The 24,715-nt window shown below is 58.6% G+C and overlaps 1 protein-coding gene across 11 annotated transcripts in view; it reads left to right on the top strand.

Annotated features, from left to right (window-relative positions):
* Nucleotides 1-340: 340 nt before the first annotated feature.
* UVSSA (UV stimulated scaffold protein A) overlaps nt 341-24,715 on the top strand; it is a 51,685-nt gene continuing 27,310 nt past the window's right edge. For 2 of the 11 annotated variants that reach the window (XR_010133304.1, XM_019025308.4), the window contains exons 1-8: nt 341-529; nt 1,390-1,489; nt 2,819-3,149; nt 5,016-5,136; nt 6,330-6,713; nt 8,034-8,146; nt 8,412-8,540; nt 19,010-19,121. Coding sequence is in view for 5 of the 11 variants with exons in the window: in XM_019025308.4 (XP_018880853.3) it covers nt 1,392-1,489; nt 2,819-3,149; nt 5,016-5,136; nt 6,330-6,713; nt 8,034-8,146; nt 8,412-8,540; nt 19,010-19,121 (1,288 nt within the window). In the remaining 6 variants the exon portion in view is untranslated. Of the gene's footprint in view, nt 1,490-2,818; nt 3,841-5,015; nt 5,137-6,329; nt 6,714-8,033; nt 8,147-8,411; nt 8,541-19,009; nt 19,122-24,715 lie in introns of those variants that run through there. The other 9 variants (XR_010133308.1, XM_055384317.2, XR_010133305.1 and 6 more) reach the window with 7 other exon arrangements.

Below are 24,715 nucleotides of genomic sequence, written 5' to 3' on the forward strand. Positions count from 1 at the left end.
GCAGTCCTCACCGGCCCTCTGCAGGTGAAGGGACCTGGCCGCGAGCCCCCGGGCGGGCGTGGCGTTGAGGCCCAGACCGGAACTTCGTTTCGGCCTCAGTTTCCCGGCCGGCCCCGCCCCCGGCGCCCGTACATGCGGCCCCTTTAAGGACTTTCTGCGCCCTCCCGCCTCTTTTTTCTTCTGCGTCCCCCTCCCGACCCCCGGCAGGCTGCCCCGCCCTCGCCGGGAGCGCGCCTACGTCACCAAGCAGACCTCGGCCGCGTCTTTGCGCCTGCGCCTCCTGGGCCGGGGTGAGCCATTGGCTGTCGAGCTCAGGGCACGTGATAGGGGCGGGGCCTTCACCGGAAAGGGTGGGGCAACGGCGAGAAAGGCCGCGTCGAGCGGTAGGTGCAGTCGTCGCCGTGGTGACCCCAGGTCCTGATGCGTCCGGCCCAGGGCCAGCCAATGGCGGTAGAGGTCTTGGGCACCTGACAAGAGGGGCGGTCCCCCCGCCGGAAGGGGCGGGGCGAGGCGAGCGGCCGCGTCAGCGGTAGGTGGGGCTGTCGTTACGATGTCGGGCGGGGGTCGCGCCGGTTCGGTCTCCGGGGCTCTGCGGACGCCGGGCAGAGACCTGCGGCCAGGGCGTGTCCCGTGTGCCCGAGAGCGCCGGCGGCGGGGCCGGAGGGCGGGCCCTGGGCCGAATGACAGGCCGCAGCCCCCGAGCACCGTCGAAGCCGGCGCGCCCGCCCGGTGCAGCCGCTGTGCGAGGGCGACCCCGCGGTCCAAGCCTCGCGTGGCCCTGCCGGGCCCCTTCTTTCCCCGGGTAGGGCGCAGCTTCCCAGCCTCCGTCCCGGCCTCGCCTGGCGCTTCCTTCCGGGTCCTTCGGCCTTTCCCTGGCGGTGCGGCAGGCTTCGCCTCATCCCACCAGGCACGCCGCGGTACTCGGCCCTGGGTATCCGGGCAGGCTGCCTCCGTTAGGGCCGCCCCTGGTCTTCGGACGCGACTTTTCACTGGTCTCGGAATTTCTTGGCTCGTCTTGGCCTCTGCAGCCTTGCTGGAGGCTGCCCTGCGGAATCTGAGTGAATAAGGGAAACAGCAACAGTCACGTTGGGGAAAAGCTGGTTCGGACAGTGCCACTGGTTCCTTTAACGCACGGCCCTCAATGCAGCGTCCCACACACATGGGATTGTAGAGGTCCCGAGTTTAAGGTTCACTTTTAAAACTGTAATCACCGCCGTAAAGGCCTTGCTGGACACACATATTTCCCAGAGAGGCACCCACAGATGGACCCCAGCCTCAGGGTCCTCCCGGAGCTTTCGGTTTATAGTAGAACCCAGTAAACACGTTAATAACACCGAGAGCTATAAAATACAGATGGTGATTTAGCATCTCTGTCTTATTTATTTCTAGATATGGATCAGAAACTTTCGAAGTTGGTAGAAGAGCTCACAACTTCGGGAGAACCCCGACTAAATCCTGAGAAAATGAAGGAACTGAAGAAAATTTGCAAGTATGTCTTAGGGTTCAGTAACTCACAGTAACTGACTGGCCCACTGAGCCCAGGACACACACAGGGCCCTGCCCCCCTGCCCCCACCTGGGAGAGAACCACCCGAGGGACACACCCAGGACATTTTCTCAGGACCCTGCAGTACCCGGCTCTGACGGGTGGTCATGTTCTGGGGTCGGGGCGTGTGGCGTTGGGGACCCTACTGCTCTGCGGTTGGTGCTTCTCTTCATTCCCATTTGTGTGGTCTGGAGCACATCCTGTAGAGTTCTTGAGTGCACATATGTGATTCAGAGAGAAACGTGCATCTTTTTCTTTGCTGCTGGACTTTTCGAAGGGAGAGAATAGAGCTTGCTGATGGGCGAGTTGGTCCATCGCCTTTAGGGTATGTCCACCTCTGTTCACTTCCTCCGAGGAAAACGCCGGCTGGGATCTCTGCTGTCACCCTCAGGCAGCCAGAGATTCATGGGGGAAGCAAAACTTCCCCTCGGAGGGTGGAGTCGAGGACACTGATTATCCTGTATCCTGCGTTTGTAAAATGGCAACTTATAGATTGTTTATAGAGTGATGGAGTGTTGACATTTTGATAGAAAATTTCAGGTCAGGTTTTGCGGCCTGCGCCAGGAAATCCAATTCGCAATGGTTTATGTGGGGCCAGGAGCTGGGAATAGGAGCATTCAGGAGGGGCCGGGAGATGTCCCGAGCTCTAGGCCTTCCTTCTTCCTGCAGCAGGAGGCACCCAGCTGAACAGTGTGCGTGCTGGGCGGTGTGCGTTGTGCCAGGCAGTGTGTGTTTGTGCCGGGCGGTGTGCGTTGTGCCGGGCGGTGTGCGGTTTGTGCCAGGCGGTTGGCGTTTGTGCCGGGCGGTGGGCGTTTGTGCCGGGCGGTGTGTGTTTGTGCCAGGCGGTGTGTGTTGTGCTAGGTAACGTGTGTTTAAAGAGCCAGATGGTTTGTGTTTCAGGCTTTGCTGTAATGCCTCAGTTGTGAACACAGCTGTAGATGATGTAGGTGGATAGATGGTCGATGTTCCAATGAAACTTTGTGAATGAACACCGACATTTGAAGTCTATATAATTTTCACATTTCACCAAGTATTTTTTGTTTGTTTTGACATTCTTGGCTTGTGGGCCACACAGAAACAGGCAGGGGCTGGGGAGCTAGATGTGGCCCTTGGGCAGTAGTTTGCAGACCCTGCTCTAGAAAAGGGGAGAATGAAGATGGGAAGGCAGTGGTGGTCCCTGCCACACGTGCATGCGGCATCCCTGCATAGAGAGTCTCCCCCCGCCCATCCTCTGCGTGTGGGGCAGTTGGGTCAGGCCAGCTCGCATCCCCAGGTCTTCAGAGGAGCAGCTGAGCCGCGCCTACCGCCTGCTGATAGCACAGCTGACCCAGGAGCACGCCGAGATCCGTCTCTCAGCCTTCCAGATCGTGGAGGAACTCTTCGTCAGGTCTCACCACTTCCGGATGCTGGTTGTTTCCAACTTCCAGGAGTTCCTGGAGCTCACGCTGGGCACGGACCCCGCACAGCCTCTGCCGCCCCCGAGGGAGGCGGCACAGAGGCTGAGGCAGGCGACCACTCGGGCCGTGGAAGGGTGGAATGAGAAATTCGGGGAGGCCTACAAGAAGCTTGCCTTGGGCTACCACTTCTTAAGACACAACAAAAAGGTAGGTGGGCCTGGCCCATTTTTTCAGAGACTCTGGTTACCTGACGTGAGGAGGGCAGATGGTACCAGGGTGAAGATGCGCCTCCTGTTGAACCTAGCACGGCAGGGGCCTGCTTGGCCTTCCCTGAACACCCAGGCTGCCAGACCATCTGTGGGGTGTGGGAAAGAGGGCAGCATCTGGGGTCACGGCGTCCCTGAGAGGGGCGGCGCAGCTCTGAAAGGAAGAGCGTAAGCTTTATGTGTGGGTGGAGCTGAGGCTGCATGTGTCATTTTTTATGTGTGTGTAGGAGACAAAGGAAAAGCCAAATCCAACTTTTCAGATGCAACGTTTTCTATGACAGTGGCCCCTGGACTCTGGGACCTGTCCCAACCTTGCACTTTAAGCCTCCACCCTCACCCTGCTGTGGGCTCAGGCTGGTGCCTGACATGATGAAACCCACCAGGATCTGCCACTGTGGCCTGAACCCAGCCTCATTGCCCAGACCCTACCGTGCCCCTTACCCCACCTGCCATGAAGGCTCAGGCCTCCCCAGTGCAATGACCCAGCCCTGCTGGCTTCCCCGTGTGCCCTTGGAGTGCCCTGTCTCCCAGGGTTCATGCTCAGGGTTTGTTTCAGACTCCTGGGTCCAGTCAGCAGCCTCTGCCTGCTAATGGAACAAGCACACTGCTCTCCTACCTGTGAGGTACTTGGGGTGAGAAGTCTCGTTACCTCTTTTAAGTTAGCAGACGTGCTGGCTTTCCTGGGCTCAGACAGCAGAGAGATGTGCATTGTGTTTTGTTGTAATGCACTGTGAACACCTGGGTGTGAGGGTGCACACCCACAGTCCCACTGACTCTGGAAGCCGAGGCTGGTGGATCACCTGGTCCTGGGAGTTTGAGTCCAGCCTGGATAACACAGCAAGACCCCTGTCTCTTAAAAAAAAAAAAAAAAAAAAAAAACCACTGTGAACTTACAGACACATAGGGCTCTTGGCCACGCATGGGTGCTGTGTCTTTTGTTAGGCCTACTTGAGCTTTATCTTCCTCACATTCTGTATAGATAGCTCTAGTTTTTGTTGTTGTTGTTGTTGATGTTGTTTTTGAGACCGGGTCTTGGTCTGTCACCCAGGCTAGAGTGCAGTGGCGCGATCTCGGCTCACTGCAACCTCCGCCTCCCTGGTCCAAGTGATCGTCCTGCCTCAGCCTCCCAAGTAGCTGGGACTACAGGCACACGCCACCACGCCTGGCTATTTTTTGTTTTTAAGATGGAGTATTGCTTTGTCGCCCAGGCTGGACTGCAGTGGTGCGATCTCAGCTCACTGCAAGCTCCGCCTCCCGGGTTCACGCCATTCTCCTGCCTCAGCCTCCCAAGTAGCTGGGACTACAGGCACCTGCCACCACGCCCCGCTAATTTTTGTATTTTTAGTAGAGATGGGGTTTCACCGTGTTAGCCAGGATGGTCTCAATCTCCTGACCTCGTGATCCACCCGCCTTGGCCTCCCAAAGTGCTGGGGTGACAGGCGTGAGCCACTGTGCTGGGCCAGCCCTAGTCTTTATTTTCTTTTTTTTTTTCTTTGAGACAGAGTCTCGCTCTGTCGCCCAGGGTGGAGTGCAGTGGCGCGATCTTAGCTCACTGCAAGCTCCGCCTCCCGGGTTCACACCATTCTCCTGCCTCAATCTCCCGAGTAGCTGGGACTACAGGCGCCCGCCACCTCGCCTGGCTAATTTTTTTTTTTGTATTTTTAGTAGAGACGGGGTTTCACCGTGTTAGCCAGGATGGTCTCGATCTCCTGACCTCGTGATCTGCCCGCCTCGGCCTCCCAAAGTGCCAGGATTACAGGCGTGAGCCACCGCGCCTGGCCCCTAGTCTTTATTTTCAATTGCTCAGGTGGATTTTCAAGACTCGAATGCTCGGAGTCTGGCAGAAAGGAAGAGAGAAGAGGAGAAGCAGAAGCACTTGGATAAAATTTATCAAGAAAGAGCCAGCCAGGCGGAGAGGGAGATGCAAGGCAAGTGTCCAGGACAGAGGGAGGGGCCCACGCCTCTGAGGGTTGCCCGTGGTCCAGCAGTTCATCCTCCTGGTCCCAGGGCCCCAGCCGCAAGGAACCCAGGTTTTGAGACAGGCTAGGTGGAGAGGATTCAGGTCCGGCCGGAAGGCGTTCTCAGCCATAGGCCTCCCAGGCCGTCCATGCCTCTCCCGCGCCCTCTGGTGGTCACGTTCATCCACGCCCATTCGCTGCGCGGACCTCTGGGCAGAGATGCCAGGCACAGGTGTGCCTGTGGGCAGTGGTCTAAGCCCCAGCCTGGCTGAAGGCCCTGCCACCTGTTTATTTTGTGGCTGCCTTGCCCTTGCCAGCCCCTTCCCCAAAACTTCACTGTTTGCTTCTCGGCAGTCAGCCTTTCTTGTGAGGGGCACCACAAGAGTGTGAGGAGGGGGTGCCACGGCCCTCCTGAGACACCTCCTGATGTGGGCGGAGGCACGGCCCTGTGTCTTCAGACTACATGTACCCCAGATCCTTCTCCTGACAGACTGTGGTCCCAGGTGTGGGCCCTGCCACCGGCCACTGGAAACGCAGGCCTCAGGGGAGCTCACAAGGCAGGCAGCTGGGTGCCCAGACAATGAGGAGGCTGCCAGGAGGAAAGCTGCTCCGGCCCGGGAGGTGTGGCATGAACGAGGCTGTTTTGTTGCCCTAGGAAAGAGGTGCAGCCGCGTCCTGGGAAGTGCAGGCGGGCTGACCTCCCCTGCGCATTCGTGCTCGCTACCCAGAGGTACAGAGAGATTGCCTTGCAGGCCCAGCTGCTGAGCTGGATGCTTTAGTAAGCAGTTAAAAAGTGCAGCACACGACTGGGCGCGCTGACTCACACCTGTCATCCCAGCACTTTGGGAGGCAGGGCGGGCGGATCGCCTGAGTCCAAGAGTTTAAAGCCAGCCTGGGCAACATAGCAAGACCCTGTTTCTACAAAAAACTTAGTTGAGCATGGTATCACGTGTCTGTAGTCCCAGCTAATCAGGAGGCTGAGGCGGCTGGACTACCTGAGCCTGGAAGGTCGAGGCTGGGGTGAGCTGGGATTGCACCACTGCATTCCACCTGGTGCTGAAAAGTGACACCCTGCGGGGAGTGGGCCTCTGGGTGTGGTTTTGAGTGGGCTGGTGCTTTTGCCCCACATGGCGCAGCAAACAGGTGTCTTAATCTTCTGGCAGAAATGTCTGGAGAAATTGAATCCTGCTTGACGGAGGTAGAGAGCTGCTTTAGGCTGCTGGTGCCTTTTGACTTTGACCCGAACCCGGAGACGGAATCCCTTGGCGTGGCTTCTGGCATGCCCGATGCCCTTCGCTCCTCCTGCGCGGGCCAGGTGGGCCCTTGCCGGTCTGGCACCCCTGACCCCCGGGACGGGGAGCAGCCCTGCTGCAGTAGAGACCTGCCTGCCTCTGCAGGCCACCCCAGAGCGGGCAGCGGGGCACAGCCATCCCAGACAGCCACAGGTGACCCCTCAGATGAGGACGAGGACAGCGACCTCGAGGAGTTTGTGCGGAGCCACGGGCTGGGCTCGCACAAGTACACGCTGGATGTGGAGCTCTGCTCAGGTAACTGCCTTCGCGGGGTCTCTGTGGCGCCGCCCTGCCCCGGCTCCCGGGTAGGCCCCTCCCTCACTGGCACCCGGCCCAGGAGCCTGGGAATGCAGGGGCCTCCCCTGGGGAGCTAGGTCAGGGGTCACCACCAGGTTTTTCCTTTCTGTGTGGCCTCTGCACTGGGCTCCCCCCACCCATGCCAGGCCTCTGTGGCCACAGGGACACTTCTAAGAGCTCATGGCAGCCCCCACCTCAGTGAGGCTGTGGGCAGAGCAAGGACCCGCAGGATTGGGGTGAGGTGGGGTCTCGAGGCTGTTGCAGTCCTCAAAGGATGAGGGAGCACAGGCCTGACCTCCAAGTGACCGGATCCCTGGGCAGGCTGTGTGGGCATCCCGTCAGCTCACAGGCCTGTCAGGGTCCCGTGTCGCCATGAGGGGTCAGGTAGCACCAGTCCTTGCTGGGAGGAAAATGTGTTCCAGAAATGGCTACGGGCAGCCTTGGCACTGCAGCCTGGGTGGGTGAGGATTGCAGAGACATAGCCGCCCCCCCCCCAGCCCCAGCTTCCTCCCAAGCCCCCTGCTGCCCCCCTGGGGTGTGAGTGGAGGCTGGGGCCCTTTGGGTATATGTGTGGCTTCAAATCGCTCTCTTTGAGGAGCCTTCTTCTTTGGAAGCAGGCACAGCAGGTGTTCCTTCACCAGGGCCAGGAGGCAGCCAGGCTGGGAAGCTGCTGGGAGAACTGATCCTCGGGTCTCAGCTGCCCAGAGGTGCCTCAGCAGTGAGGCTGCAGGCCTGTGCGGGGTGGACACCGCTGCTGCCAGCCTGGGCTGTCCTTGCCTGCATAGAGCTCTGCCCTGTGCCGGACACTGAGGGTGCCACAGCGGGGGAAGCCACGGCAGGGCAGAACTGGAGTTGGGGTGTCCGGCGGAGGAGAGGCCAGGGTGGGTGGGGGCTGGTGAGGCTGGGCTGGAGGGGCCCCATCCTGTGGGGTGGGCTGTGGAGGGGAAGGTTCTGTGGCGGGCGTGTGGGGGCGGTGAGTAGAAGAGGCTGTAGGTGGTCTGGCCCCTCCAGATAGGATGGCCGCAGCCAAGGAGATTGAGACACAGGCAGTGGAGCTGCGTGGGAGGGAGGCTTTGGTGTTAAGCCACAGTGTTCTTTTCTAAGATAATAAAACACTTGCTTCTCACAGCATCAGGTTTGGGATTCCCGGGGGCGGGCATGGGCGTCTGGCAGGTTCCCCTCAGGCTAGAGCAGCCTTCCCTGCGTGGTCTGCCTCTCCGGGGCCTGTGGGAGACGCCAGTCGGCGCCCTCTTGTGACCTCTGTGTGCTTCTCCCCAGAGGGCCTGAAGGTGCAGGAGAACGAGGACAACCTTGCTCTCATCCACGCCGCCCGCGACACACTCAAGCTCATCCGGAACAAGTTCCTGCCGGCTGTGTGCTCGTGGATCCAGGTGAGCCTCGAACCTGGGACCTGTGGGTGGAGGGACGTGTGCAGAGTGCCATGCATGGGGGGGTCCCTTTCTTGGGACTGTGGCCTGGTGACTGAATGGCCCCTGACCCGCGAGGGCTCTGTCCCTCACCCGCAGCTTTGTCCTCTGCATCCCGGGTGTGCCAGGGACCCCCCGGGCCAGTGGACCTGGCATGTGCCTCCCAGCAGGACAGCTTCCCAGGGCCTGCCCGGCCGGCCCCTGAGCTGTTCGCACCCCCGTTTCGCAGCGCTTCACCCGCGTCGGGACCCACGGTGGATGTTTAAAGCGTGCCATTGACCTGAAGGCGGAATTGGAGCTCGTACTGAGAAAATACGAGGAGCTGGACATCGAGCCTGAGGGAGGGCAAAGGCGCAGGGTGAGTGGGCAGGCGGCGAGCGGGAAGGGGTCCCAGAGGCCTCAGTGGGGGAGGAGAAGCTGTGGGGGCGTTGTGCCCTGGGCCTGTGGGCCTGGCGGACCCCAGCCACACCCCAAGCCCACTCAGCCTCAGCAGGACCTGCCTCTCCAGCGAGGGCTTCCTGTGAGCCCAGGGTCATCGCCATGGCAGAGGGGACAGTGCAGCTGTCGGGTGTTGCCCGGCTGCCGTGTATGGTAGCTGAGCAGAAGTGCTGAGTGCTGCGCGCGCCTCCAGGAAGCCACCAGTCAGGCTGTCCCCCCGTGACTCCTTCTAGGGAGTCATCAGCAGTGTGGCACCTGTCCTGGCAGGCACTGTATCCACCAGAGGAGAGACCCTTGGCAAACCCTCAGACGGCCAGGAGGGTCAGCGCGGGCACTGGTGCCCACTTGGGGTGAAGACTTGGGTTACTGTCTGCTGGGCCTTGCGAGGGGCTTGGGAGGGTCATGGGGGCACTGCACTTCCCTGAGCAGGGAGCACGGGGTTAGAAGGGGGCAGGGCCGCCGCGAGGGGCTGGAGGCTGGAGGGAGGTATGGGGTGCCTCTGGTGGGTGAAGCTGGGAGCAGAGACCGTCGCATTGGGTGTGTCGGAGCCGTTCGAGGGTGGGGTTGCCCAGCACACTGCTGTGCCAGGGGCCTTGAACTGGCTGAGCATGGAATGGAAATCTGGGCCTCGGTGCCTGGAGGGGCCTGAGAGCTGGTGTCCTCTGCAGACATCCTCGGCAGCACCCAGCACAGTGGGGCCTCAGGACTGGAGGCCCACAGCGGCCACCCTGTGCTCGCACAGCAGTGCTGTCTCTCAGGCACCTCTCCCTTCAGGAACCCAAGCCCTGAACCCCAACACCCCTGAGCTCGGACCCCAAACCCAGCCCTGGCCTAGGAGATGGTGGCCTTTTGGCTCTCCCCACTTTAAGGAAAGCTTTGGGGTGGAAGTGACACTGTGCTCCTCGCTGAGGAAGAGGTTGGGTTCCACAGCAGCAGACGTGCGGGGCCTTGGAAGTTGGGGGGTGGGGAAGCTCCTCTCAATTAAGTGCTGAGCCTGTCGTTTTCCCCAGGTCAGTGGCCCCGCGTCCCCACCATGGTGGTGTGCAGCCTCCCCGGGGGCCAGCAGAGGGCGAGCTTGCTTTTCTCCTTTAAGTCCGAAACTCTGACTCCCGGAGAATTTATAGACAGGTGGGAGCCCACTGGCCTCGCCGCTCGTGTGTGGCTGCGTTTGTGGGTGCTGGTCAACACCTTGCTCCACGAGGAAATACTGTTGTGAGTTGTGATGAAAATATACTTTTTGCAATGCGAAAGGATGCTGGTCTAGGCTTGGGAGGAAGATGGTGAGTGCCGTCAGCACGTCAGGATCAGGGTGAGCCCACTGCCCATGCCCAGCGCACTTGGGCCCACAGCGCCAGCCCCCGTCACTGTTGCCTAGTGGGCTGCGTGGGGGCTGGCGGCTGGGGTCACGGGCACTTCCCTGTGGCTCACATTGGGGCCCTTTCAAGGTCACTGCCCGGTCTCCACGGCACGGGCAAGGCTTGCTGGAGCCTCACGCTGAGACCCTGCACCAGGCACTGCACCGGTGCACCTGCCGCCCTGGACTCACCTGGCACGGCTTCTGCAGTCTGCAGACAGTTTTGTCTGAAGGTGGCCGGTGGGCCTTTGCCTGGCAGTGGCAACCCCTGGGTCAGCTGGCTTATTGGTGAGGGTCCACAGAGCAGAGGGGGCTGATGGGTGGCATGGTCTGGTCTCATCAGGCCTGGGCCCCTCCAGTTGGCTTATTGGTGAGGGTCCACAGAGCAGAGCGGGGCTGATGGGTGGCATGGTCTGGTCTCATCAGGCCTGGGCCCCTCCAGCTGGCACAGTCCTTTAGTACCAGCAGCAGTGCTGGGGCTGGGGCAGCCAGGTGACTCTCCTTGGCCTGAGGTTCTGGCAGTGGAACCTTCTGGAATGCCTGGTGCTACCGCTGCCTGCATCTCACAGCTCCACAGCATCTGGGATGGCCTCCAAGTGGGGTTGGCTGGTGGAAGTGAGTCTGGGCAGCCTCCGGGGCTGCTGGCAGCTCGGCCTGCTTGGGTGAGGATGAGGAGCTGCCGTTCCCCGAGTCAGGACTCTAATTCAGCGCGGCCACGGTACCAGCGAGGCCTGCAGGCTCCCGGCCATGGCTGACTTGCACCCACAGCTCCAGCTCACCCTGGTGGATGCAGACTCCCCCTGTGTGCCAGGGACCCTGCGTGCTCTTCATGAGTGTTCAGCTCAGGCTGGCCCCTGCCCTGTGTGGGCTCAGGAATGCTGGCCTCCCAGACCTCTGCAGGCTGCGGGCTCCTGCTGGCCGTGCCCCTCTGGAGGTAGCACTAGCCCCTCCTGCCACAGGGCTGCTCAGGGGTGCTATATTCAGGGCCTGATCTGTGGGGGCCAGAGCCCATAACACGGGTGTGGGCCGGGCCATGCAGGAGGGTACTGGGCAGGGCACGGCCGCCTGAAGGACCCCAGCAGCTGCTGCTCCCACCCACCAGGTCCCGGGGACCCCGCCGACACTGTTAGCTGTCTCTGAGCTTCTGAGTGACTCTGACATGAGCATCTCACGCCCCACGTGGTGGAGCCGCCAGCACTGTCCCTCCGTGGCGCGTGACCCCAGCCCTTGGCACACAGGCAGCCACCCTGACCCAGCGCCCAGAGCCTGCTGCCATCCCACCGTCCTTCCTCACTCCTGCTGGCCGGGGCCCACTCCTGACCCATCTGTGTGCATCTCTTGAGATCTGAGTGGTGGCACTGGGCGGGGGGTATATGCAGCCAGGACTGACAGTGCTTGGAGGGCCCCTCGTCCCCTTCGACCACACGGTCCGGCCAGCAGATGTGCCCCAGCTGTGCTTCAGAGCTGGTGAGTGTGCAAGGGCAGCAGGGCCTGTGAGGCTGGATTGAGGATGTCACAGCTCCGGTGGGAAGGGAGGTGCCATGCTGCTCATTTGTCAGTTGAATGGACACTTTCTAGACTCTTCTCCGCAAACTGGTTTTTTTTTAAAGCACCGCTCTGAAGTCCTTGGAGATTTTGCTCGCGGCAGCTGGAGTGCGAGGAGCTGCCTGGAGATGAAGTGATTGGCGGGCTCGCCTGGCTCAGGTGAGCGATGCTTCCCAGAATAGATGCCGTGGCACCACTGCAGTATCTGCCCATCTCCCTCCTGGCTCCGCGCGGCCGCCGCGTCCGAGTGGCGTGTGTGCGGCAGGTGGGGCTGGCTGACGAACGTGGACGTTAATTAGAGCCGTTTTAATTAGAAATTATGAACGAGGTGCTCCTCGTTAATTTTCAAATAAAATTTACAGAGGGTTTAAATCACTTCCCTCCATGTCTCCCCATTTAGCACGGGGATTGGCGTCGTTAACTCCGTGTGTAGAACAGGGCACGCTAATTCAGTCATGCCTGATTTAAATATGTTTAGAACTTCCAGCTAACGTGTAGGAGATGGGAACATGGAACGCTGCTAGCTGCAGGCAGGAGGCAGGAGCCTAGCCCCGGAAGGCCCAGCCCGTCCTCGTGCTGTCTCCGGCCGGTGCTCGTGCTGAGGCTCTCCTCGGGCAGCCACCCGGGAGCAGACACCGTGTCTTTCCTTTTTAACATTTCCCACTTGGTTTCTACGTAATACTGTTTTCCTTTTGACGCAGATGTTCTGTCTTCAGAAAATACTTAGACGGGTTTGAATATGTGTGCTGTGCATTTGGAGTGCCTCTGTGTGGCTTCTGTCTGGGGACAGATGTTCCATCTTCAGAAAATACTCAACGCTGGTTTGAATATGTGTGCTGTGCATTTGGAGTGCCTCTGTGTGGCTTCCGTCTGGGAGCAGGCCGAGGGTGAATCTCCTGGATCGATGTGCAGCGTCATTTGGTAGATTGAGTGTCCAGCCTTGCCGTGCTGTAGGGCCGGTGTGATCATCCGTGGCTGCGTCATTCGCTGAGCTGATAAAAATCCTCTGGAAACTTTCACGTTGCCTGCTGCCAAATTATATAGCTCAACTCACCAATTACTTTGTATTGTGTAATTAACAAAATATTAATTTCCTATCAGCCAGTGAGTCAGAAACCCATCTTAAGCATCGTTCTCTTTAGTACCGTCAGCGTGGCTCTGTCTTTCCTTCTGCTAGTTATCGGGTTACTTGTTTCCGTGGCTGAAAGATACGGGTTTGTTTTTGTTCTCGCCGATGTTGAGTCTGATGTAGCAGCCACATGGGTTCGGCCGTGGATGCGTCCTCCATTGCCCACAGAACCAGAGTCGTCCCCTCGACTCTGTGGTTTTCTTTCTTTGTCGGCCGCCTGCCTGCCTCTTCCACCGGCCTCACCAACAAAGCTCTGATCTTTGGAGTTAGATGCCAGAAGCATTCTGCTCTCTGATGTTCAGTGGGCTCCAGGATGCAGCCGACAGCCTCCCAGGGACCCTGTCAGCCCCTGGGATCGAGGCCCCACCTCCTTTTCCTGCTGTGCGTGAGGGAAAGTTTTCTGTGATGCTCTGGAGCCATGGGAGTGTCTGACTTCCGGGAGGTGAAAGGGACAGAAACTGAAAACCCAGGAATGAAACGTGGAACCACCAGGCACAGGCAGGGGAGGAGGGACCTAAATCAGCGCCGTTGGGAAACCCTGTACCGCCCTAGGGCTGGGAAACAACCTTCCTGGGTGATGGGGCCCCTCCATCACGATGAAGGCCAAGCCGCTGCATGCGCCGCCGCATCCCAAGGGCTGCCCACGGGGGGCGGGGTGCAGATACACAGGTTCTCTGGAGTCAGCACAGGGAACACGGGGAGAACATCTTAGGCCCAGCCAGGGCCTTGTGCCAGCCCTCCCTCCCACACCGGTGGCACAGACCCGTCTTTTTGGCTTTCACCATCCCTCAGTACCTGTCTGCAAAACAGAGGGCACTTGCCAGACAAGCCCAGCGCTCCTTGAAACACCTCTCCATGCTGTTACCCCTTTCGTTTGGAAAGCAGCCCTGTGGGGTCGATTGGTTTTCCACCCCATTTTACAGACAGGGAAGCTGAGCCCGGGAGAAGCTGTGTGGGCCCCGGCGTCCTTGTCCAGGCCTGGCCTCCTGATGAATGTGAGTGCGCCTGAGGGCTGCCTGACGAACCCGTGCTGTGGCCGAACCCAGAGGCTGGCGCCCGCTTCCCAGAGGCTGGCGTTCTGGCCCCTGTGGGCCCTGGCTGCACTCTCCTTCCCTGAGAAGGTCAGGCTGAAGCAGGGTCCTTTCCCGCCCCCGTGAGCCGAGTGTGTGTGTGACTCACCGGAGCCCGGGAGCAAGGACACAGGCAGCCTTCATTTTCCCGAGCCCAGAGTTAGCTTTCTCCGCAGAGCTCGGGGGCAGGAGCTACTAGAGTTGGAGGCGCCAGATGTTCTAAGAAGTCATTCCACTCTCCACTGAAGGGGGAGTTTACATAAAGTCCATGTGACCCCTGGTGCCTCAGCCAGCTTCCTGAGCACCACACCCAGTGCTCCTGCTCAGTAAGAACCAGGCCCACAACCTCTGCTCAGAACGTCCTATGTGGGACCCAGGGGCAAACACCAGTTTGGCTGCCCCAGGAGAAGAGGCCGCCCTGGCCCAGCTCCATCCATCTGGAGAGCAACACAGACCCAGGACCCCCGGCCCGCATCTGGTCGACAGATGTGTGTCTCTATCTGGCAGGCGGCCCCAGGGACCCAGCAGACATTTTGCCCCTAGCCTAGCTCTGGAATCGACCTCCAGACATCCTGTGAACCTGAGGCCTCCTCCTCTCACACCCAAGAAGGCCCCCAGGCCTGTGGTGCTGTGGTCCTGGTCCCTGCAGCTGGGACTCCAGGAAGCGGCCCGAGGCCCACCGTGCTGGCTGGCAGCTCCCAAGGGCAGGTCTGTCTGAGCATCATTCCTGGGAGTGACCTGGGTTAGACGAGAATGGGAAGAGGCCCACAGCACTGTGTTTTGTGATGTTCTTGTAAGAGCGTTTTGATGAGTGTAGATTTTATGGTAAAGAACCAGTCATTCTAGAAAGCAACGATTTGCTTCAGCAGAACCTCCAGGCTCTCGTTTCAGAGGTGAGGACGCGCCTATGGTGCTGTGTCTGTGTCCAGCAGGTTCCGCTCGGCCCCGACAGTGCTGCCCGCCAGGTGCCCTTCCCGCACGCTCGCTGCGGTCAGCCCTGCACCGCGCCGCCCTCCGTCCTCTCAAGGTGCGTCCCTGGCAGCCGGAGATGCACATGAGATATTGGCCTGGCCGGGCAATTTGCACGGCCTTCCAGGGAGGGCATTAGCATATAAATAGCAGATGCAATGACGACCATCACAGCTGAGCACGTTTAATTTTTGGTTTATAAGATAGAATGGGTTTTTAAACGCATAGCCATCAAGGCGCTGAAAGACAAATGCAGTTTGGAACTCACTTGTCTGACGAGGCCTTACATCATTTTTTTTTTTTTTTATAAAAAGGGAAACAGACACACATAAAACTGAACAAAAGTGATTTCTTGGGTGAAAAGTAATTGAGACCGCGTACCAAGTTAATTAGATCGTGCAAAATTTATTTAATGGCCCCAGCTGTATCTCCCAGCCCGCGTGTGGCGGACGGACCTGCCCCTTCACACGGCCTCTCCTCTTCCTTTCCTTCTCAAATAATTAGTAACCTCGCCACCCTACTTCTGTGAACTGATTGCATTGTATATTTTAGCCATTTTATTGCTTGTTTAATTATGATCGTGGAGGCTCATTTTTCTAAATCCTTTTAAGTGTGGGTGAGAATCCATTTGTATGAAGCCAGCAGAGGCCGGAGTGCTCCTGCCCGCCTCCCCGCGGCGGCCGGGGTTCCTTTGGAGGCGCCCTGTGCCCGGGTGGTCTTGGCTGTCCATGTCGAGGGGTCTGTAGCTCCCGTAGCTCCTGCACTGTGGACCAGCCTCGGGAGGCTTCTAATGCCCGGCAGGGGACTTGGCCCGTTAGGGAAGGTGTGGGCACGGGTCACAGCCCCCTTGGGAGGGGACAGCCTGCGGGTGACCTGTGCCTCCCATGCCCCTGCTTTATCACAGGAAACTCGGCTGCCAGGTCGGGGTAAAAGCAGACTGCTCTTGAGAACCTTTTCCAAACCTAACCTCATTTTGTAGACATCTCCAGCCCCAGCACCACATAGGGTGTATGATCTCCTTTCCTGGATTCGTGCTCTTCCAGAGCCCCCCAGCACCGGTGCCCAGCCCCTCAGCAGGGCCTGCAGACCCGTGGTGCTGGCCCCCGGCTCATCTGTCCCTCCCCTTGAGGGCGGGTGGCTCTTGCCTGTCACCACTTGATGATTTGACTTCTTAGAGGTGAACTGGAGGCATGTGGGACCACGTGGAAGGGGGGCTTCGTGCAGGTCCTCATCCTCCCTTTGGGCTCCGTGCCCTTCGAGGCCTCGGGGAGCTCTGTCCCTGGTGACCACGCTGTTCCTGTCCTCCAAACAGGCCTGTGAACAGCCGCACAGCTTCCTAGGCTCACAGCTTCCCCACCTTCAGCATCCCTGCCTGTCCCTGGTGTTCAGTGTGCCCAGCAGCAGATGTTGGAGGTGACCGCACTGTGCATCTGTGGGTTTCAGACATGAGAGTTTATCCCGTGTGAATTGAACCCTGAAAACAGCAGCTTTCAGCCTTCCATTTAGTATCAGCAGTGAAGTCCCTGAATGCTGAGTTGCTGTGGTTTGAGGGGCTACCACGGCCTCAATAGTTTCAAGCGGAAGTATGGAAATGGTGGCTGTGGTGGGCTCTTGCCCAGGAGGAAGCCCTGGGGCTTCCTCAGAGGTGAAGGGAGATCCACCCACGGACCTGGCCGCTGTTACAGAGGGAGATGCTCACCAGGACCAGGGAGGCCTCATCAGCGCTAATTTAAGAACAAAGGGGAACCCAGGGCTCCAAATTTAGTCACAGAAATGAACCATTATCTGGGGAGAAAGAAGGTATAATTCCTAATAGTTAGCTGAGCAGTTGAATATTTTTTAGGAAATGAAAATTTGATAAAAGTCCCCGATGAAATTCAAGGGTGCGAACAATAAGCATAATATTTTTTGAAAATGACCCCCATATTTAAAATCTGGCACTATATGTTATGCATTGTAGCACCCGGTCCACATCTACCTTTTAGAAAATTAAAACACATAAATTCTGTTTAGTGTGTGATACGCGCTGCACTGGCTGAGAACCGTAATGCCCTGAAACCTTGGGCTGCTCTCCACCTTTCATAAATTCCTGGCAGATTCTGTACAGAAATAATTTTCAGGTCCGTGGCTTGTTGTTATTCAGACGTGATGGATCGCCATCATTTGCTCAGCGCGGGAGTTAAGTGCCCCCGTCATTTCCAAAGAGTATAATTGGGACGTTTCACAGGTCAGCGGTGGAGACAGGCTTCCCTTTTGATCAGTGTTAGACTGATAACAAAAATTACAGTTTCCAGTGATTAATGTCTCCTGTGCTTCCCAGATGCTCAGCAGTGGGCTGCTCCTAAACAAAGTGCACTTGGTCTGATGATTGGTGTTGGGGCCACCTCCCGGCAGGGTGCTGGTGCCCGGGCCCCGTGGCATTGTGTGGCCTGGCTCCGTGGGGGCCACCTCCCCGCACAGTGCTGGTGCCTGGGCCCCGTGGCCTTGTGTGGCCTGGCTCCGTGGGGGCTGGGCTTGGAGCCGCAGTCCCCTGCACACTCGGGCTTTGTCTCCGGTGAACATGTGGGCTCCTGCCCTAGGGGTCAGGGGTCAGGCCCCTCTTCAGTTGTCCTTCCTCCCTTCAGGAAACAGCTGCGATCGCAGGCACCTTTGAGGTGTTGCTGCTGGGAATGCTTTTTAGAGATGCAGGTGTGTGTCAGAGTGATTCTGTTTTTCGGTTTTTCTCTTATAAACCCATTAAGGGTCCCCTTGCTTGGTATTCCTCCAACAGGGATCTCCCTTCCGGGAAGTTTCCCTCAGCTGTGCTGTGGGAACAGGAATGCAGGTGCCTCCACCCCGGGGGTACCTCAACCCTGGGGGCATCTCCACCCTGGGGCACCTCCACCCCAGCCACCCCAGGGCACCACCACCCTGGCCACCCTGGGGGCATGACCTTCAGCTGCCCTAGCAGCCCTGCCAGCCCCTCTCCTGGCCTGAGGGAGCTGAAGGTGAGGAATGACCGCCCTGCTGTGCTGAGCCCACACCAGGTTTGTGGTGGGTGAGCTGCAGAGGCGGGGCTCTCAGGGAAGGATGGTGCGCCCTGGGGGCTGCGTGCGAGCTCCCGCACCCTGTCCTGGGCCGTGGTGGGGCTGTTGGAAGGATGCAGGCCAGAGGGAAGGTGAGGCGGAGAAGAGCTTGCCCACAGCCGCTTCTGAGCGCGTGGATGGAGCAGTTGATGCCCACCGTGTGGCCATGTTACTGAGCAGTGGGCTCGCTACCCAGTGCACACAGAAGCCAGTACTGCAGCAGCAGCTTTTGGGAAGAGAAAGGCTTTACCAGGGCAGGCAGCAGGGAGGCAGGCGCCTCCCCAGTTCTTCTTGGCCCTGTTATGCCCGCAAGACAGCTTGGTGTTCTGTTACCAACAGAGCAGGCCTGCGTGGGCTGGTCCTGTGGTCACAGCTGCGGCCATGGTGTCTTGTGCCACAGCCGTGCTGTGTGGAGGAGCCACCGTCTTTCTCTGGCCTGATGAGGGGAGTCACCACACAGGTCCCTGCCTCTCCCCACCGAGTCGGGCGCAGGAAGGGGCAGGGTGGGCTCAAGGAACTGGCTTTTCTCAGGGGAAAAAGAAAGCAAGCCTTCCTGCCATTCTCCAGCTCCTCAATGGGAGGAGGGAGGCAGGGGTGGCACGAGGGCTCTCCAGACTCAGTGAGGGATCCCCCCACACCTACCCTGGCAGAGAAGTGGCCTTGTCAAAAGGAAATGGAGGTGGTTTTCATACAAGTCCTCAAGGACAGAATGTTCCAGAAGTACTTGTCCTTTTCTGTCACCTGACATGCTGTGGTCACACCAGCACCACGGGAGAACCCTGTGTGGAGAGCTAGCCCTGGCCCGTTGCCTAAGAGCAGACGCGCCTGCTCCACCTGGTGAGAAGATAACTGCCCTAAGCCTCGGGGGCACTGCAGACGCACCTGCTCCACCTGGTGGGAAGATAACTCCCCTAAGCCCCGGGGGCACCGCCGCCCTCGCACTGGTGTGACGCCATTCCACAGGAGGGCAGCACCTCCCACAGGGACCTGGGGAGTCAGCCAGGGTTACAGTTCGTGGTTTTAACATAGACTCTAAACGGCCCCCAGCACAGGGGCAGTGCAGAGGTGGTGTGATTTTGGGGAACAAGAACAGCCTTGGAGACGACCTTAAATGCAGTCCAACCGTGGCTGATGTTGGAGCCCTAAGCAGGGGAAAAAGCTCCACAAGAAATAGTAATTTCCAGGGCTCTGCCCAGCAGGAGCTGTGTTCATACACAGGGTCTGGGGGTTGATTTGTACTGGGGTGTTTTTCCACAGACAGAAGCCCTGGGGGATGCGGAGGAAGATGAGGATGATGAGGACTTTGTGGAGGTCCCTGAGAAGGAGGGGTATGAGCCCCACATCCCCGACCACCTGCGGCCTGAGTATGGTGAGCAGCGGGCCCCGTGGTGGGGGCGCCTGGGTGGAGGGTCACAGGATGTGGCCCCTCGGGGGCAGGGCCTGGAGCCCGTCTTGTGGTAACCGCTGCTTTGGTTTAAAATGCTGCTTTTCCTGCTCACGGTCGTAGCCACGAGGCCGAGAAGTCGTGTGCGTGCTTTTCCTCTGCGTTCTGGCTCCGTCTCGGGATCTCGGGCCTGGGGCCCTCCCTGCAGCCTGCCCCGCGGTGGGCTTCCTCTCTGGTGGTCCTGCTGGTCCTTCTCTGTCAGGCAGGCCCTCAGGTGCCCAGGCCTGGGGCAGGGGCCGCCATCCTACCCTTGGTTCTTGCGTGTGGAGGACACTGGCCTGCTGTGAGGACGCAGCAGGGCAGGTCTCTCCCTCTGTGCCATCTGCAGCCCTGCTCAGGGACAGAAAGGTCTCACTCACGAGGGTGGGCTCTCGTGGGCTCCTTGAACTTGAGGGTTGTGGGTGTGATTCCCGCAGCTACAGGAGCTGTTGCTGGCAGGTGGGAGGGGCCACCACCCTGCGCCTTCCAGGCTCCCATCCCCGCTTAGGGGGGTCACAAGCACAGGCATCGCTCCTCACCGCTGGTGATGCCACAGCCTCGGGTCTGGGCCCAGGGCTGCTGTGCACTCCACGGCAAGGGGCTCTTCTCACTGTCAGGGAGCACTCGGGAGGTGCCGAACGCTGCCACAGCCTGTGCCGTGGAGGGCTTAGGTTTTTCAAAAATACCTCCCAAAGCCGCGTTCCAGTGCCACACCCAGGATTGTGGCCCTCGGGGATGGGTGTGGACCCAGGTGGGTCTACTCTCAAAGTTCCCCAGAGTACCCACAGTGGTGTTTGCATGGAGGGGAAGCAAATGAAAACAAGACCCTCAGCTTTTGTGTGAAATGGACAAGTTGGTTTCAGTCAGAGTCTATAAGAAGAGATGTAAATTTGTTAAGAGAATTTAGATGATTAGACAACTCACGTGTGAAGATATGACCCATTAAGGGTGTCATGCCGAATTAGCACAGCCAGGCTTCTAACGACCTTCCATTTGTATGGTCCTGTTTACTGGGGCCTGCTGTCTTCTGCCCTGGGGCCACCCAGGGAGGGCCCAGGCTGGGAAGGCTGAGCTCCTGGGGTCAGTGTGAGCTTGAGGGTCTGGAAGAAAGCCTCAGACACCTGGAGCCAGCCGGGACCTCTCTCCGGGAACCATTCTGGCCTGGCCCATTCTGGACCAGGGTCCTGCGCTGCTTCTCCAGGGGTTCTGGCCAGGCAGGCAGAAGCCGAGGGACCTGCACGCCTCTCCCCACCACCGACCTCACTGCGTCAGACCCCTTCCCCCACCAAGACGCAGCCCCAGCTGTGCCCTCATCGGGCTTCCCCCGTCCTCACCCCACACACACTGTTCTTCCAACACCAGCATCCACCTGAAATGGTGTTTCTGCTGATTCCCCACCTCGGGCAGGAGTCCCCGCGCCTGACATGAGGGCCCTGGGGGTGCCTGAGCACACTGTTGGCCGCTGCAATCTCCTTCATGGCTCTTGGCCGCCCTCAGGTGGACCAGGCCGTGGGTCCAGCCCCCGGAGCGTGGTGGAAGCACAGAGGTGTCTCCTGGAGGTGCTGCAGCCGGGGCCTAGGCAGCCGTCTTGTCTGCGCAGGCCTGTCCTGACCTGGCCTGCTGGGCTGCCTCATCTCCCGGACCCCTCCTGGGCATCTTCAGAGTCTGGGAGCTGGCACTGACCCTTGGCCTGTAGTGTCACTGACATTTCCTGGCCTTGGGCCTCTGCACAAGCCTGTTATGATGGCTTCTGAGCCTTTTCAGCAGAAGTTACACATCTTAGACGGGGTGACGTGTGGCGTCTCAAAGGCAGAAATCCACACTTTCCCTAAAACCTGACTTGTGGCTCTAAATTAGCTGAAGCAAGGCCAGAAGCGAAACTCAAACGAGGTGACTCTCCCCAAAGAACAGAGCGGTCTCCTTTCATCAGAAGAGGTGAGGCTCCCCCGGCCTGTGGCCAAACAACGGTGACAGCGCTCACTCATCACCAGGCGTGGCCATCCCCTCCCCACTGAAGCCCAGGGGTCCTGAGCCCGTCGACAATAGCGTCCAGCCAAGGGGGCTGAGCTGCACGGGCCTCGCAGCCCCTGCCGGGTGTGCTGGGACGCCTGCTCTGACACAGCCCTGCTGCAGGTACACCGAGCCTCACAGGGTCACAGGTAGGCACTGGGCGTGGCAGTCCTGGCTAAGCCTCACCCGTAGGCTGTCCCAGCCTGACCCTGGTTGTGAAGGCACCTCCAGATGTGTGTCTCCAGCTCAGGCCCCAGGCTCAGCAGATGATGAGCTGTCCCTGCTGGGTCCGTCCTGGTCCAGGGAAGTGTGCACAGCTGGTGCACTGGGCGCTGGTTCTTTCGCTGCAGCCGCAGGTCCCCACAGCACCCTCCTCTGCTGGCTCCAAGCCTCCTCCACTGCATGGTGCCTGCCCCTTTCCTCTCAAGGCCCACGCCTGCCCCGGTGGAGGGGAGGGTGCCTCAGAAGCTGGGAGCTCCATCACAGCCTTGCCTGGGGCAGGCAGAGGCCCTGGTGGTTTTATTGCCACTGATTGACTTCTTGAAGTGAGAAGGCTAACCACGTTCTGCCTTCAGCCTTGAAGGTGCCGATGTCCCCTGTGGGCCTGGCCTGGGTACCCTTGGCGGCCTTGGCGACCTTGCTGGGAGTCGCCGGGGTGCGAGCATGCGGCACCAGCTGTACCAGCCCCAGGCAAGGGCTGGAGGGCCCAAAGGAGGGGGCAGGCCCTGGTGACAGAGCTGCCCTCTGGGGTGCGCAGGGAGGACCCCTGGCCCCACTCAGCTTCACACCCCGGGGGCCCCAGGAGTGCCGGAGGTGGGGACCAGGCGGGAATCGTGGGGGCAGGCGGAGGGGCCAGCTCAGTTCATAACACTAGTTTATATTCTGTCGCTGTTTTTTCAATTAAACGTGGGCGAATCTGAAGTAGTTAGACTTAGTCTAAATCCACACCACGGAGGAAACCATGCTCTTTTTCTTTCTCATTTCTTCCTGTGAATTTTCACTGAGGGGCCTTTATCTTCCCCTTAATCCTACCATTTCTGTCAGGACATAATCTCTTTCTCAAATTTACATTTTAATTACAAGGCCAGCTGAACTAGGTAAAATCAATAATGTCAGCGCTGGGCAGGCCGCCTGAGCGCAGAGGCCCCCCTCTCCGTTTCCTACCATCGATTCCCTCCCTCACTGTCTGCTTTGGTGCTTCAGGCAAATAGGTGCCACTTGGCCAATGTAAACAGAAAAGGGGATTTGGACATTTTTATGATTCTTTCTCAAAACAACCGTGGGAGTGAATTTGAGCCACGATACTGGACTCGAGTGAGATGCCGTGCGGGCAAGGCAGGCGCCGGGTTCGGCTGTGACGTGTGGCCTCTTGTTTTCCAGGAGTCGTTATTCTTCCTGAAAATGCCCTCCGTGCCTGAGGAATGCTGTCTGATTTTTGGGGTTTTGCTTTGAAAGTATGTCAGTGAGATTGATTTTCCACGCGATGCACAAGTGGGAGTGTGTTTAGTGCCCTAAGTATTTACCCTGCTTTAACACGCTTACCCATCTTTTTAATGGTTTAAAACAACAAATCGATGAAAAATATATTTCATTCTTGTCACTCTTAGGAATTCTCAGATTGATCTTTTGGCTGCGATTGTATCTAAATGTCACATTGTTCACTTGTCAGTCTTGCCTCCCTCACTGTGAGCATGCACGTGTGTGCGTGTGTGTGCATGCGTGTGCTGACAGCGCGTATCTGTGTCATGTGTATTGCCAGAATACTGAGGGGCACTTGGCAGGTTTGTGAGCAAAACCCGGGACACGGCATTGAGTGCCAGGGCTGAGCAGGGGCTGCCCGGTGTCTCCCGGGTGCGCGCCTGGGGGCTGGAGGTCCGTCCCTATCACCTGCTCTGTGTGGCTCTGTCTCACACCCTCCGCTCTCAGCCCCTGGGAACCCAGGAAACGGGAGCAGCCTGGCAAGCGTGCAGCCACGCACGGCTTAGAGGAGCTCCCGAGCGGGACGGGCACCTTCTGTGAAGGGCCAGAGCGCAGTCTCTTCAGCTTCGGGGGCCACACGAGGCCTTGTCTCCACGTGTAGATGATGGGTGTGACTGTGTGCCAGTAACACCCTATTCACGAAAACAGGCGGTGGGCTGGACTTGGCCCATAGCCACAGGCTGGCGAGCCCTGCAGATACTGAGCACAGGGTGCATGTGCCAGGCTGACCTCTGTCCAGAGAGTCAGTGGCCCAAGTCAGAGGTGGCTCCAGACAGCCCGAGTTCTGTGAGCCCTTTCAGACAGGCAGCTTTTTCCTCCTCTGCAACTCAGGGACGGGGTCGGTGGCTCACTCCTTGGTTTACGGGATGCTTGTCATGGGCCTGAGCAAGGCCCTTTGTCCTTACCCACTTCCCTCCCTGGAAGCCCCTGTGTCAGGCAGCCTTGCAGTACCCCCAGTTCTCATGCCTCCTCATTCTCCTCCCAGCTCTTCTCTCCAAACAGAGCATTCCCGGCTCTGCACATTGGTAAGTGGAGGCACTGTGGGTGTCCTCAGAAAGCCTGCGGTGAGCACATGTGTGTTCAGTGACAGCATGCCTGTAAGTACTTGTGTGTGGCCATGTATGTGTGTGTATGTACTCAGTAAGCCTGCATAAAAGAAGGCCTGCACGCTCTGCAGCTCACCCGTGTTCAGTGAGAGTGCATCTGTGGGTGGACCTCTGTGTGTGTGTGTGTGTGTGTGTGTGTAAAATCGATGACGTGTGCATGAGTTTCCGGGCGTCTGAGCTCTCTGGCGGCCTCTGTTTTTGACACTCTGTTCTGTGGTCTCAGGACACAGTCTGGGCGGTGCTGATTCTTGGGAGGTGACTGAGGCCCCTGTTGACTTAGTACTTGGTTTTCTTTCGTCAGTTCTGCGTGTGTGTTGGAGAAGGGACTTCTTGCATATTGTATTACTCCGTTTTCACGCTGCTGATAAGGACATACCTGAGACTGGGCAATTTACAGAAGAAAGAGGTTTACTGGACTTAGCGTTCCACATGGCTGGGGAGGCCTCACAATCATGGTGGAAGGCAAGGAGGAGCAAGTCACATCTTACGTGGATGGCAGCAGGCAGGGAGAGGGCTTGTGCGGAGAAACTCCCGCTTTTACAGCCGTCAGATCTCGTGAGACCCATTCACTCTCACGGGGACAGCACGGGGAAGACCCACCAGCTCCCTCCCACCACGTGTGGGAATTATGGGAACTACAAGATGAGATTTGAGTGGGGACACAGAGCCAGACCATATCAGATAGGAAATCTCACGGCATCTCTTAGTTTGGTGGTTTTGACTGTGCTGTACAAACCACCCATGATACGGCTCATTCTTTCCATAACAGCCACTTCCCAAGAGGGTTCGCCGAAGTCCCCACAGTCAGGGATACCTCTGCACCCGTAGCCCTCAGCATGGCTTCTTATGTTTTGAGACTGCATTTGTAAGTTACATATCTGTTCTTGTTTATTACACCTTCAAACATTCCTTTTTTTACCCTACTATTTTTTACTTAAAATCCAG

This window comes from Gorilla gorilla, chromosome 3, assembly GCF_029281585.2.
Source record: "Gorilla gorilla gorilla isolate KB3781 chromosome 3, NHGRI_mGorGor1-v2.1_pri, whole genome shotgun sequence".
Taxonomy (NCBI): Eukaryota; Metazoa; Chordata; class Mammalia; order Primates; family Hominidae; genus Gorilla; species Gorilla gorilla.